We start from the raw sequence: 14794 nt of genomic DNA, 5'->3' as shown, positions 1-14794 counted from the left end.
TATTTTGTGAATATCGGCGCGGTCACACTTGTCGATACTTACTAAAGGTTTTAGGTAAAAAACGACGCATTCGCCATGTCCATGTCAAAAACCACGAACACTTACAATCGACAGAATTGGGAAGACGCCGAATTCCCTATCCTGTGCCAGACTTGCCTAGGAGATAATCCGTATGTGCGGATGATAAAGGAGCGCTTCGGTAAGGAATGCAAGATCTGTACGCGTCCATTCACCATATTTCGATGGTGTCCCGGATCCCGAATGCGCTTTAAGAAGACCGAGATTTGCCAAACGTGTGCACGCCTGAAAAACGTGTGCCAAACCTGTCTTCTGGACCTTGAGTACGGCTTGCCCATCCAGGTGCGTGACGCGGCACTAAAAGTTTCGGACAATTTGCCGCAAAGCGATGTCAATAAGGAATATTATATCCAGAACATAGACGCCCAGCTGAACGATGGAAATGGCACTGAAGCAGCAGGGGCAGTCGGCCGATCCCTTGCTGCCAGTGAGATGCTTTCCAAGTTAGCGCGCACTGCGCCTTATTATAAACGAAACAGGCCACATATCTGCTCCTTTTGGGTAAAAGGCGAGTGCAAGCGTGGCGAGGAGTGCCCTTACCGCCACGACAAGCCCAATGAGCCAGATGACCCACTGTGCGAGCAAAACATTAAAGACAGGTACTACGGGCGTAACGATCCAGTTGCCGAGAAGATCATGAAACGGGCAGCTTCGCTTCCCACCCTCGAACAGCCGGAAGACCGCAACATCACCACTTTGTACGTGGGAAACCTTCCCGAGGAGATTACTGAGCCAGAACTGCGAGATGAGTTTTACCAGTTCGGAGAGATTCGGTCTATTGCGCTGGTGCCGCGCCAGCAGTGTGCTTTTGTACAATACAGCAAAAGAAACTCTGCTGAACTGGCCGCCGAGAGAACTTTTAACAAACTGGTAATACAAAGCCGTAAGGTAAGCATAAAATGGGCGCACTCACAGGCAAAACAAGGCACTGCCGCAAAGACAGACAGACGCTTTGAAGTATCAGGCATTTCGCCGACTAGCGCTAAGCCCAGCGACTACTTCAATCTGCGCCAGGAGCAGATCAATGTTATGCCTGCCGGGATGAAACTGCACGAGCTACCATCGAACCTTGTTCCGGCGTCAGCATACCATATGTATGCCCAACCGACCTACGCCGCGCCCTACTGCAACGCCAGTACCTCAATCTCTTCTAGTTCAGAAGTGGCTCCTGATCCCATTTTGATTCCTCCACCACCTGGCCAAGGACCTTATCCCAGTCAGGACGCCAGCCGGTTGGGTGCTGTTAAAAAATAAATATATGGTGTTTCGTTTGTAGATAAGGCACTTTTTCAATGATCCAATAAACAAATATGTCCTGTATACCAAAAACATACATATATAACAAGAGGAAACGCTACAGTCGAGTGCCGCTGCTATAAGATATTTTAAAGTATTAATTTTGATAGTGGAAATTCCCAAAGGCCATCTATTGTCGGAGAAAGCATGTTGAGAACCTGATGCTTTATAACCTAAATTTCTTCATAAATAGCGAAATAATATTCCGATTTAAAAAAGGCATTCATAATAATATTATAGAGACCACAGTTTTCCGCGGTTTGTGGGCGTTAGAGTGGGCGTGTTAAATACGCATTCCTAAGCATTCTAGCTCTTATAGTTTCCGATATTTTCGTAATTTTTTTCTGGTTTTGTGTGCGTTCGAGTGGGCGTGGCTTGATGGGAAAAACAATTCGCACCTACAAGAATAATCCGAACCTTCTATGATTTATAGCTACCGAGATATAAGCTTTTCTACAAAATGCGAAAACCGTCTTTTGAGCTTGATGGGCGTAAGAGTGGGTGCGGCCCGAAAATGGTACCACTATAAGATGCGCTGTCATCTGAAAACTATACGTACTGAATTTCAACGTTCTAGCTCTAATAGTTCCTCAGATTTTAGCGATTTTAGTGTTTTGCGATTTGTGGGCGTTCGAGTGGCCGTGGCAGGATGCTGTGAATATTCATGATTAATCTCATCTCTTCTAGTTCCTGAGATCTCAGCGTTCAAACGGACAGTCGGAAAAACGGACATGGCTTAATCAACTTCGCTATTGATACTGATCAAGAATATATACATATACTTTATAGGGTCGGAAACGCTTCTTCCTGTTACATATTTTTCAACGAATCTAGTATACCCTTTTACTCTACGAATAACGGGTATAAAAAATGTGTAAATACACTGAATTATATTTTTGTTGTAAAAATTCATCTTGTTTAATTTAAAGTTAAAAAAATATATATGGCAATTATTTAAGAATTGCTTAATTAATGAGTGTAAAAAGTGTGAGTGAGTGAGTGTCAAGAAACTAAAATCACTCTAGCTCTTGAGAAAAACTGTCACTGCTAGCAATGCCTTTACATTCGGCATTATTTTTGCATTACTTTTATTTATGTAAATTAAAAAAAAAATGAAATCGCATCCAGAAGAAAATTTGTTCGGTTTTTAAATTGTGTAATGTTTTAGGTCGCGCGGAATATAAAGGAAATCTTCAAGTAATCATTGAAGATTTCCGTAAATTAAAGGTACTAAAGGTACCTTAAATATTGACGGGAACTCTTGCCCTGGAGCTTGTGGAGGAGTTTGGTAACCTTTAGGTATAAAAAATTTTACCATACATATGTACGTATGTATTTATTGCAATTGGAATGCATTCAAAAGCGGTCAACCCAAAACTAACGAATACATTAATAACTTATCTTCAAGTAACAAGAATAAAGTCTACTTTTCTAACTGGTAACTACTTGGATTATATTTAACAGCACATATTTCTATCAAAATATGGTTATATGGTGTTTTTTGGATATGTAGATATGTATACATTTTTTATACCCTTTACTCGTAGAGTAAAAGGGTATACTAGGTTTGTTGAAAAGTATGTAACAGGCAGAAGGAAGCGTTTCCGACCCTATAAAGTATATATATTCTTGATCAGGATGAATAGCGAAGACGAATGAGCCATGTCCGTATGAACGCTGAGATCTCAGGAACTTATAAGAGATAGAAAATTGAGATTAACCATGAAGATTCTTGAGGTCCCTACCCAGCGCAAGTTTATTACAGCATCCTGCCATTAAAATTGCACAAGCGGCTTCTATTGTCGGAGAAAACATGTCGAGTAACTGATAGTGACGTCACTGGCTATGTGAAGCCTTATAACCTTAATTTCTTCATAAATAGCGAAATAATGTTCCAATTTAAAAAACCTTTGACAAATCGATAGATATTAACAGAATTAAGATATGCAAGGTCAAACGAGGGAATTCATAATAATATTATAGACGCCACAGTGTTCCTCGGATTGTGGGCGTGGCCGGATGAAACTTGTGGCAAGTTTCAGTGGCATCTCTTAAATACGTGTTCTTAAGCCGAACTTTCTAGATCTTTTAGTTCCCTAGATTTTTGCATTTTTGGTTTTCCGGGTTTGTGGGCGTTAGGGTAGACGTAGCTAGATGGGAAAAAATGAATTTGCATTTGGAGCATCATAAAAACCTACATTAATACTACTGCTACTTAATCCTAACTTTCTATCTATTATAGTTACCGAGATATCAGGTTTTGTTTAGGAAATGCGAAAACCGTTTTTCGAGCCTTGTGGGCGTATGGGTGGCTGGCATCTAAAGATTATACATTCTGAATTTCAACGTTCTAGCTCTAATAGTTCCTGAGATTTCAGCGATTTTAGTATTTCGCGATTTGTGGGCGTGGCAGGATGCTGTAATAAGCTTGCGCTGCAAGAACCTTCATGGTTAATCTGAACTTTGTATCTCTTATAGTTTCTGAGATCTCAACGTTCATACGGAAAGACGGACAGACAGGTGGACATGGCTCATTCGTCTTTACTATTCATCCTGAATAGAATATATAATATGTACTTTATAGGGTCGGAAACGCTTCCTTATACCTGTTACATACTTTTCAACGAATCTAGTATACCCTTTTACTTTACTCTACGGGTATAAAAAGCAGCGAAACTAACTAAAAAACTTTGAGAATAGTACACCAAAGCTTATTCCGAAGTACAGTTAAAAAAGAATCGCGGATTGCCGTTGAATTCAGAAAGAGAAGTCAAGAATGAGATGTGTACAAATAATTTTCGTGCGTAAAAAAATGACTTTTTTGTGTTATTAAGGAAATTATCTAGTATTAAAGCTAAAACTTGTTAATTTTATGTTTAAAATATATTCTCGAAATGTATATCTTTCATTTGAGATATTACATTTTAATTTCCGTTACGTATTTCTTGAGATATTAAGGAATAAACTTCCAACACATAGGTGTACGAATAAATTATGTGTCGACTGTATGTACATAAGAGTTTAGCCATTCGCTGTGAGACGCGTGTACATCGCTTAGCATTACGGCGTCGATCGCTGTTAATAAATGAAAGGCGGTAAAGCTTATCACTATCATTTTATACTCTGAACTGTTGAATACGTTTAAAACGCTGATATCCAAAGACCTCGTGAGATGGCTACCGTTTTTTTTGGCATTATTGTACACACTAAATCGTTTAACGAGTTTGAGTCCTTCGAGAACGGATTTCTTGCAGTGGACGGTGCTGGAAAGGTGTACATTATACTCTCTGCAATAAAATTTTCTTAACAGGCGTTTCGCACGCAGATAATTGGGTTGGGCCATGACTATCAGGCTTGGGTGTCCAGCAATCCGGATCAGGCAAAAACTTTGTTCAAGGTTCAGATGTCAGACAACCAGTTCCTTATGCCGGGTTTCGTTGACTGTCACATACACGCCCCGCAGTTCGCCCAAATGGGCCTGGGACTGGATATGCCTCTTTTGGACTGGTTAAACACGTACACATTTCCGCTGGAGGCGAAGTTTGTAGACCTACAATACTCCCAACAGGTCTACAAAAGGGTTGTCGTAAGTAATAGTAAACTTAGCAACACTCACACTTATCAAATGGGTCGCTCACACGTCATCAAAATATATTTTTATTTCTTGTTAATGTCATTGTGATTTCCCCAGGAAGCAACGGTGCGCTGTGGAACCACCCTGGCATCCTATTTCGCTACGAACCACCTGGAATCGACGGTGATCTTAGCACGGGAAGCAGCAAGCCAAGGCCAGAGGGCGCTTGTCGGTAAGGTCTGCTCAAACTGCAACAGTCCCGACTTTTACGTGTAAGTACCAAGCGTGGCTTATAAAGTATGTCAATCAAATTAAGTTGGTACGCCTAGGGAGACTCTCGAGGAGTCCGTCACTGCAACTCTGGCTTTCGTGGAGGAAATACGGAAACTAGGAAGCAGCCTTGTATTGCCCACAATTACGCCGCGTTTCGCCCTTAGCTGCAGCAAGGAACTTCTGAAGAATCTTGGCGATATAGCCAAGCGATTCGACCTGCATGTCCAGAGCCACATCAGTGAAAATCTGGCGGAGATTGATGCGGTGAAAGATATATTTAATACCAGTTACGCCAAAGCATACGACAATGCTGGGTTGCTGACTAATAAGGTTAATCATTTAAGCATCAGTTTTTACCCCCTTTTAAAAAATGTTCATCTGGCAGACGGTAATGGCGCACGGCGTTCATCTTGAGGACGATGAGGTCACACTTCTTAAAACTCGCGGTTGTTCGGTGGCTCATTGTCCCGCGTCAAACACTATGCTTAGCTCGGGGCTGTGTGATGTCCAACGACTGGTGACTGCCGGCATAACTGTAGGCCTTGGCACAGATGTTTCGGGCGGAAACTCTGCCTCGATTCATAACGCACTTTTGCGCGCGTTGGAAGTGTCCAAACACATAAGCTTTTTTAAGACGCAAAATATACACGGAACAGGAAAGGCTAAATCACAAGATCCCAACTATGTTCAACTAAAGTACAAGCAGGCTCTGTACATGGCCACTTTAGGCGGCGCCAAAGCGTTGTCTTTAGACCACCTGACCGGAAACTTCACCTTGGGGAAAGAGTTTGATGCCCTGTTGGTGGACGTAAGCGTTGACGAAAATCCTATGCGCAAGCTTAGTGTCGACGAATTGATCGAAAAGTTCATATATACCGGAGGTGAACGCAATATTGTTGAGGTCTTTGTAGCTGGCAAGCGTATTAAAAAGGAATGCCGATCAGAATACGGCAGATAGACTTTTAGTGTTGGCATTTTCAAAAATAATTTCGAAGAGTTTGTTTTATAGCGACAAAAATTAAATGCTAAAACGGAAATCTGTGTTTAGATTACCTGCAATATTCCGTTATAAACACTTCCAAAAGATAGGGCTGATTTTGTCTTTACTTGTTCTACATATTTTACCGTTAAAACAGAAACTATACTTTTAATTTCAATCAATTTGTAGTTTATAACGTATAGGCTATAATTTTATCAAGGATATATCTGCTGCGAATAAAGTATATTATAGACGAATATAATGTACATATGTTTATAGGTAAATAAGGCGCGCAATATCCTATTTATTCAATTGGATAGTCGCCAAGGTGTCAAGGTTTTTAGTTTTGGCCGGATTGCTTTTGAATGCAATGGGAATGATTAATAAGATTTTCTTTCATGCAAATTAAGAAAGTCATTTTGAAAATGTGCTGGGCTGACTGAGCATTCGATGGCCATAGCCAATATTTTAACTTCACAGATTAAAGCTTACTCTTACATGAATTTACATTATATTTCGCTAAAAATACAACAATATTGCTACCCGTGGTAAATATATTCCTGTGCGTTTTACGTATTAAACATATGTTTCTGAGTGACATCTTTTTCGAAATCTGTCCACGCTTTGTTAAGTTCCATAAAAATAAGCTTGGCAATCTCTTCGTTCTCGGTTCCATTATGCTAAAAGTATAATGCCATCAAATATTGGAAATGTTTACATGCCATTTACCTTATCAGGATGCACTGATAGACAAGCACGACGGTATGCCTTCTTGACCTCAGCAGGAGTCACCATGGTAGACATTTCGCATCGCTGCCACTTGGCGTTTTCCCACAGTACTGTATGCATGGAGCATAAAAGCGCACGTATATTGTTTTTTTTGCCATCGGTCTGAAAACTGGAAATTAAAGCTGTGTTTCTATCTCAGCTTCGTACTGCCTTACCCATTCCATAACTCGTACTTTCTTAGGGTCCATATAACGAACCAAATCTTCCTTGCGCATTTCATTTATGGACCGCGGCCCGTGGTTTATTTTGTTGCCGAATGAGTAGCCTTGTTGGCCTAGGATGTCTGCAAATATGTCGGTGTTGTTAGTTCCGCAAGTACCAGCTTGCTGCGCAGGCTTTTGCGGATCAAAGTAGGCTCGATTGTAGTCCGGTCGTAATTGGGCAGAGACCGAAGGTGGGTGTCGCGGTGTTCTGGCAGAAGACATGGGCTCAGACTGCTGCTGCTGTGGTGACTGCATAAACATCTCTTGGGGTTTCGAGGATATTGATGGGTTGTGGGTCGGACTGGAGAACTGCGTCGGCTGGGGACTACTGCCTACAGTAGAATTTCCACCCAGCGTGCTGCGTTTAAAGTTTATGTTTAGCCCTGAAGCCAAGCTGGCGATGTCCGCAAAGGGATCTCCAGATGCCTTGCGTGGCTGGGTTGGTGAGGGTTTGCTTCTGGCGACCGCAGGCTTAGATACAAAAGTCGGAAGGGAACCAAGAAATGGTGGAAGGTCTGATCCGGCCGATGGCTTCAGGCTGGGCGCAATACCTTGGTCCATAGAGTCAAATATGTCAAAAGGGTCAGTGCTCGCTTTTACAGGCTGATGCTGCATTGGGTGAAGAATGTCAGGAATCGGCGCCGAACGTATGCCCGTGGAGTCATCATCGCCGAATGCCCCTAACAAGTCAAAGCTGGCATCTGTGCCAGGCCTTGCGCTAGTTAAGGGATCAGTGGCTGGCGAGTTTCTGTTTTGCTGGTTCAGGTTCAACAGGTCGATAGGCGGAGAAGGCTCTGGCGTGGGAGTCGAAGGTCCATGGACGGTCCCTGTAACATCTGGCAGAACGAGCGGGGAACAGGGACGATCATTCTTTCTAGACCCTGGCGGTGGTGGTGAACTATTCCTGGGTTTGGTTACTTTTACAAAAAATAAATTGACTACAAAAGATAGAGGTACGAATTGCGACCACTTACCAAAATTATCCAGCATCTCCGCAAACTCGAGATCAGAGCTAAACAACGCGGCTGGTGATCGCAAAGGTTTGGCTGGTACCCATGGTGGTTTGTGGGTCGGAGGAGCTTCCGACTCAGTAACTGTCAGAGATAGCGACACGCAGAGGCTAAGAGTAACCTGTTCAGGATCCGGCAGGTCATCCAGATCTTGGCTTGTGAACGTAATCAGCGTTTCTGGCTCGGGAATAAATCCGGTGTTTATTTGAAACTGGCATATCTTCAGCCCTTGTGGGCGTACAATTCCTTTTCGGGCGTGGTACAAAACCACAGTCACATCACCACAGACGGTCATGTTGATTGGCAACACTATTTTACCGGGACCGGCCTGATACAACCTGCAAGGTTAAAACAGCCAAAAAAAAGTGTTTTAAGCATGAATCTCGATTTAAATTAAGCGAATCCTACCGCATCTTTTCGTAATCTTGAAGAGTGCTAAGCAATAATTTCTCGTTGCAGTATATCTCCATGTAGATACGGCAACCGTCGCGTGCCTTGGTCATTTTGGGAACAGGCTGACAGCTGAGCGACACAAGATTTGTGTTCTTGTAGTGTGGCAGTAGGGGCTTGGGCCGCAGGATGTCACCGAAGTAATACAGGTAACGGAACTCGGAGGCTCGCAGGTTAATAGTGTGGCGCTTAACGGCGAAAACCTGCACGGCGTCTTCTGGCTCCTGCAACAAATCTGCATACATAAGCAGTGCACAGATGACTGTGGCAGCAGTGCGCCCTCCCGAATCTTCCGTCTGGACGATAACAATTGATTTCGGGTCCGCGTTTAGGAAGTTGTACATGTCTGCCGATACGGTAAACAGACCCTAAATTAAAAACAAACTCGATAATGCCAGATAGATATTAAACTATATAAATTGTGTGCATATTTATATATGTGTTTATATATAAATCAGTTTTTTATAATCGGTTGTGATTATCTCATGTTATGTGATTATAACCGTTAATCGAGATTAAAAGGGTATATTAGATTCGTTGAGAATAATGTAAGAGGTAAAAGGAAGAATTTTCGACCCCAAAAAGTATATTTATTCTTGATCAGGATCAATAGCGAAGTCAATTGAGCCATGTCCGTCTGCCCTTCTGCCCGTATGAACGCTTATGATTAATGATCTTGAGGTACCTACGCAGTGAAAGTTTATTTCAGCATCCTGCCACGCCCAAAATAATTCAGAATGTATAATCTTGAGATGCCAGCGGATCTTATGGTGATAGAAAAGCTGATATCTCAATAACTATAGGCGTTAGAATGGGCGGGTTAAGCATGAAGGTTTTTATGTTGACCCAAATGCGAATTTTTTTCCCCAATCTAGTCACGCCCACCCTAACGCCCACAAAACCCGGGATTACTTAATTATTTTTCATACTACTATCCATTGACCCCATTGTTCTGAGTGCATTGTAAATGCGAATGTTTGCATATCGGCAATCGCCTCATTCAAGCGACTTGATAGGACGTTAAATATTTTAATAAGCTTTCTAATTACTCACTTGGCTTTGATAGATCTCGGAAAACTGTGCCGTCTATAATATTATTATGAATGCCTTCGTTTGACCTTGTATAACTTATTTCTGTTAATATTTATCGATTTACCAAAGATTTTTCAAATCGGAACATCATTTCGCTATTTATGAAGAAATTAAAGTTATAAGGCCTCACATGGGCAGTGACGTCACTATCAGTTACTCAACAGGCTTTCTCTGACAAAAGGTAGCGCCTTGTGAATTTCCACTACCAAAATCAATATTTCAAAATTCTGTAAGGCAGTAACGGGTATCTTATAGTCGCGGCACTCGACTATAGCGTTTCCTTTTTTTTTATTCTTAGCAATTACTCGTAATTTATTTAACCAAGTTTAACTATGTATCTTATCTTCAATGAGGCTATTATGTTGGGACTAAGTATACATATCTAGAGACGCCTGCACAGCTCATCCGCAGTTAAAGTTTATATATTCTTGATTAGAATCAATAACTAGTCAATTATGTATGTATAAACTCTTAAATCTCAGGAACTACAAGAGATCAAAAGTAAAGATTAAGCATGCATATTCCTTGACATATGAGCGGCACCTAGCAGCCATTCAGTCTGTCTTCTCAATGTTATCGGACATGGATCAGCTGGTGGTATTGGGTGATTTCAACTTAAATCAGGTGGCTTGGTCCATGAACGATAACACCTTAGCTTTAACACCTACGTCGCATCACGACTTTACTGCTGGCATGTTAGACATGTCACTGGCTCAAATTAATCATATAGGGAATTCTTTAGGTCGTTTGCTCGATCTGTGCTTTCTCTCTGATACGGACGCCGTATCCATATACAGAGGTCCACCTCTCACACACCCTGAAGATCCTTATCATCCAACATTAGATTTTTCGATCGATATGGGGCTATGTACTAAGCCTAAGAACAATTACGCTGATACGAAAATTCGATGTTTTCGAAAAGCCGACTTTAAAAAAATTAATAACTATTTCAGAATTTGACTGGTCCGATTTTTACGCATGTACCGATATGTCGACTGCTCTAGATATATTTTATAGTACATTAAACATAATTTTTGATTGCTTTGTACCGTTGCGGTTTCCGGCTAAGTCGGATAAACCCCCTTGGTATACAAGGCACCTTTCTAATCTAAAAAATATCAAGTTAAGATTCTTTAATAAATACTTAAGAACTAATAGCAATGACTGTTATGTGCATTATATGGTGGCTTGGTCTAACTTTACCGTGCATAACATTCAGTGTAATAAGAACTATTTAGGTCGATGTAAGAACCAGTTTGCTCTGGATCCGAAACAGTTCTATAGTTGTGTTAACACTAAGCGTAAATCTAAAACCTTTCCGTATTTGCTATCGTTTGGAAAATCTACTGCAAGCACGGATCAGGAAATTGCCGATCTTTTTGCACAGTTTTTCAAACCACCTATTTACCTTTGTTAATAAACGCGCAGACTTACGCTTATGATATCCCCCGGTCTAACTTTATTTCCCGACCCACCTTGTCGGTCTTCAGAATATGAAGCCAGTCTTTTCGCCAGGTCAAGACGGGGTACCGGGCTGTGTGCTTAGGTACTGCTCTGCTACCCTCGCCAAACCCCTTTTAAAATTATTTAACCTTTCCCTGGAGACGTCCACGTTTCCCGCTATCTAGAAAGAGTCCCTTATTATTCCCCTTCACAAGAAGGGGAAAAATCGGATGCTGCAATTTACAGAGGTATATCTAAACTATCAGCAATTCCGAATCTTTACGGAAAAATACTTGTGCCTCACTTGCAGCACCAGCATGGCTTTATGAAACAACGGTCTACCACTACCAATCTTCTGGAACTAACATCCTTCGTGATCACTGGTTTCCAAAATAAACTTCAGACGGATGTCATTTACACTTCAGTAAAGCATTTGACTCCGTGAATCACGGCCTTCTTTTAGAAAAACTCGATCTTATTGGGATTCCTACTAAACTGCTGGGTTGGATTAGCAGTTACCTCACATCGCAACGAGTTCTTTTTAAAAATTCAGTGTCTGCTTTAGTCTACGCTTCTTCCCTCAGGGGATCATCTTGGTCGGTTACTTTTTACTTTATTCATTAATGACCTTCCCTTGGTTGTTAATGACTCTCTAGTACCTATGTATGCAGACGATGTCAAACTCTGTCTGCAATATACCGATGCCTCCTACCAGGTGAAACTGCAATCTGACCTTAATAATTTTCAAAACTGGTGCTCTGCAAACATATTAAATCTTAATGGCTCTAAGTGCAAAGCAATGACCTTCTGCCGCCTAAGTCCTAAAGTTGCCACTTATACTCTGTATGGTGTAGCTCAGGAAAGAACTAATGCAGTTGATGATCTTGGCATCTTACTCGATGCAAAACTTAAGTTTTCCGACCATATTTCCTCTATGGTTAATAAAGCTAGAGGAGTGCTTGGTTTCACTAGAAGGTGGTCGAAGGAATTTAACCTATGTTACCAAAACACTTTTTATTTCTTTAGTTCGTGTGAATCTGGAATATGGATCTGGGACCCCCAGTATGGGGTTCACCAGTGCCTTATTGAATCCATCCAAAAGAATTTTTTTATATTTGCTCTCCGCGGTCTCAACTGGGATGCAAACATACACCTTCCTTCTTATAAAAGTAGACTCTTACTAATTAATTTGCCCTCCCTCGCTAATCGTAGGACGATGCTTGTTGTCATCTTTATCCATAATCTTCATAAGGGTGAAATCGGTAGCCAGGCCCTATAAACTCGAATATAATAAATAAAGCCCAACATATATTCTAGAGTAACCACTCCAGTCGATTGATTTCTTTTTTTTTACGTAGCGATTTACGTAGATACGTATAGATGCTGATATTTCTAGAATTTGAGTCTACATCATTAACCTTTTTTCAATTTACATACCTCCAGATTGGGAGCGTGAGCCTGTGGGCAACCATACACCGAACCGGCTTCAACAGTACGTACGGGCGGCGGTATCCGGGGCACTGTGCGTTGGCCGAAGTTGTAAATACTCATTTTTTGTGGAGCAAATCGACTCTCGAGTGACAGTCGGACGTCTTCGATGTTGTTTGTCTTGTACGTTGACTCGAATCCTTCAGACGGGCAGGGCATCACAAGGATCCGAGAGGTGATGTGACTGATGTCCAGATCACTGCGACCGATTGAATGCTGCATTGTTTGCATTACTTTAGTTGATGTATCCTTTATGTTTTTAAGCAGCGTGCCTGCGCCACCACGCAGCGACGACAGCAGACTACCGTGTCCATTACTGGAGGATGAAACGGTGGTGGCTATATGCGCTGTGGTATTAGGTGATTCGTTACTATCTGCCTGTAAAGATTCGATAGGAATTCCATGCAGTTCTATAGGGCCTTTCAGCAACCATTTGTTTGTCTCTGCGATAGCTGCAAGACGTTCCAGCACCATGTCAATGTCCAGACGCTCGGCCGGGTTCACTTTAAAACAGCCCCTGATAATGTCGCGGAAGCACTGATACTGAGGATCCGGCGGGAGAATATAGTTGGCGTTGATTATGCGCAGTTTGCCACCATCCTCGTAGGGATGTTTACGAAAGCACAGAAAGTAAAGGATGCAGCCGAGAGCCCATATGTCTGCTGGGGGCCCAATCGGGTTGTTGGACCAAGTGTCGAGCATCTCAGGGGATCGGTACATTGGCGTGGTTACGGTGTTTAATTGATCTTCCAGCATGTTGCGCTGGTTTACACTCCACTCGATTTTGGGTGAGAGCACCTGCTTGGTGGCGGAGCCAAAGTCACACAGCTTGATCTGATTGTTATTGCCAATAAGGAAGTTTTCGATCTGGAACAAAATTAAATGGGATTAGGCCGTGAGCCGCGTTAGGGTAGCACACGTACCTTTATGTCTCGATGGGTGATCGGAGGCAATTGTGAGTGCAGGCAGGCCACGGCTCGTGCCATTTGATAGAAGATGCTCAGCACCAATGGAGGATTGATGATGACATTATGTGTTTTAAAGAGGTCCACCAGCGAGCCGCCTGCAAGTCAATAAAAAGGAGGAGTTATTACTAACAATATTTAATGTTGAACACTAAATTCCCTTACCTTTGCAAAGTTCTGTGAGGAGCAAATATTGGGCACCCTGCTGAGCAACCGGGGCCGTGTAACTGGAACCAGCGAAGGCGACAATATTTTCGTGGCCAGAGAGCTGTTTGTGTATGCCGATTTCGTTGATAATAGCGGAACAAGCTTGCTGATCTGGCCCGATCAGTCGTTTCAGGGCGTACTCGGTTCCAGTTTGCATATCTTGGACTTTGTAAACAAAAGCGTATCCGCCTGAAATATAGTTGGAAGTTTTGATAAGAGATTGATTAAATACTGGCCACAGTAAGTACAACGAAATGAGTAGTTTCTATCTGGTATTTTATTATCTTTGAAAAAATATTCTGTAGAGTTCCTCCCCTTTCTCCTACTATATTTGTTTTTGTATAAGAACACGTCTGAGAAACCCCTATAACTTAGGTCTGGCAAGCCCAAGCATTCCTTGAATTCATTCATGGGAAAACTGTTATTGTTATGGCAAGCTAAACCAAAGTGTAGAGAATTGCTCGGATCGGTCTTGTACGGCTATTGGATTGACTTCTTATTGATTTTTCGACGAAGCCTCTCCTCACCTTCGGCGATTATGCACTTGATGCGTAGCTTGTGGCCAGCCACCTCGACCACCTGTCCAACGAAATCGTTTTCCAGTCTACCCACGAGGCCACTTCCTGCTAATGAAGCTCCACTGACAGACGTAACGCCCTCGCTAGAGAAGTAGGTAAAGTTAATAGATTTAAAGAAGTCGCCCATTTTGCAAATGGTCGACGCTAGCGCGTGTGCTGGTCACAAACTGATGGATTTTTACTACTGGCGCCCGTTCAAACAACTAATACATTTTGCCTTCGCAGTAGCCACGAATAAGTATCAATTTAATTTGCTCAATGCCTATCGAAAAACAGCTGTTGTTATCCACTTCTTATAAATAGTGCGACCATATCTATGGGAAAATCCAGAACAATATATTTTCAACATTAATGAATTAGTGTGACTGA

The 14794-nt window shown here is 42.0% G+C and overlaps 3 protein-coding genes across 3 annotated transcripts; 2 read left to right on the top strand and 1 right to left on the bottom strand.

Moving 5' to 3' along the window:
* The first annotated feature begins 9 nt into the window (after positions 1-9).
* On the top strand, positions 10-1398 carry LOC108117587 (pre-mRNA-splicing factor RBM22). Its single transcript, XM_017230135.2, has one exon. It carries the CDS (start codon positions 76-78, stop codon positions 1330-1332), a length of 1257 nt encoding a protein of 418 aa, XP_017085624.1. The 5' UTR covers positions 10-75; the 3' UTR covers positions 1333-1398.
* A 3020-nt stretch (positions 1399-4418) lies between these two features.
* LOC108117503 (guanine deaminase) lies at positions 4419-6457 on the top strand. Its single transcript, XM_017230025.2, has 5 exons — positions 4419-4645; positions 4700-4960; positions 5066-5220; positions 5278-5551; positions 5607-6457. The coding sequence occupies exons 1-5, from the start codon at positions 4547-4549 to the stop codon at positions 6177-6179; spliced, it is 1362 nt and encodes a 453-aa protein (XP_017085514.1). The 5' UTR covers positions 4419-4546; the 3' UTR covers positions 6180-6457.
* Positions 6308-14736, bottom strand: LOC108117266 (cyclin-G-associated kinase). Its single transcript, XM_017229658.2, has 9 exons — positions 14375-14736; positions 13806-14036; positions 13599-13738; positions 12625-13542; positions 8611-9020; positions 8167-8540; positions 7145-8109; positions 6930-7091; positions 6308-6880 (listed from the first exon to the last, which is right to left on the bottom strand). Exons 1-9 carry the CDS (start codon positions 14550-14552, stop codon positions 6770-6772), a joined length of 3489 nt encoding a protein of 1162 aa, XP_017085147.1. The 5' UTR covers positions 14553-14736; the 3' UTR covers positions 6308-6769.
* Between the last annotated feature and the right edge of the window lie 58 nt (positions 14737-14794).

The sequence above is a fragment of the Drosophila eugracilis genome, unplaced genomic scaffold (genome assembly GCF_018153835.1).
Source record: "Drosophila eugracilis isolate 14026-0451.02 unplaced genomic scaffold, ASM1815383v1 contig_1903, whole genome shotgun sequence".
NCBI lineage: Eukaryota > Metazoa > Arthropoda > Insecta > Diptera > Drosophilidae > Drosophila > Drosophila eugracilis.
Note: the sequence above shows the minus strand (reverse complement) of the source record. Positions and strands in the feature narration are given on the sequence as shown.

What these genes read in the sequence shown, in the direction of transcription:
- LOC108117587 (XM_017230135.2), top strand. Translation starts at nt 76, where the DNA reads ATGTCCATGTCAAAAACCACGAACACTTACAATCGACAGAATTGGGAA.
- LOC108117503 (XM_017230025.2), top strand. Translation starts at nt 4,547, where the DNA reads ATGGCTACCGTTTTTTTTGGCATTATTGTACACACTAAATCGTTTAAC. An exon ending in AGGTCTACAAAAGGGTTGTC is followed by an intron (nt 4,961 to 5,065) that starts GTAAGTAATAGT and finishes TGATTTCCCCAG; the next exon opens with GAAGCAACGGTGCGCTGTGG. An exon ending in AACAGTCCCGACTTTTACGT is followed by an intron (nt 5,221 to 5,277) that starts GTAAGTACCAAG and finishes TGGTACGCCTAG; the next exon opens with GGAGACTCTCGAGGAGTCCG.
- LOC108117266 (XM_017229658.2), bottom strand. Translation starts at nt 14,552, where the DNA reads ATGGGCGACTTCTTTAAATCTATTAACTTTACCTACTTCTCTAGCGAG. An exon ending in CCTCACAGAACTTTGCAAAG is followed by an intron (nt 13,739 to 13,805) that starts GTAAGGGAATTT and finishes ATTGACTTGCAG; the next exon opens with GCGGCTCGCTGGTGGACCTC. An exon ending in CAAGATTACGAAAAGATGCG is followed by an intron (nt 8,541 to 8,610) that starts GTAGGATTCGCT and finishes TTAACCTTGCAG; the next exon opens with GTTGTATCAGGCCGGTCCCG.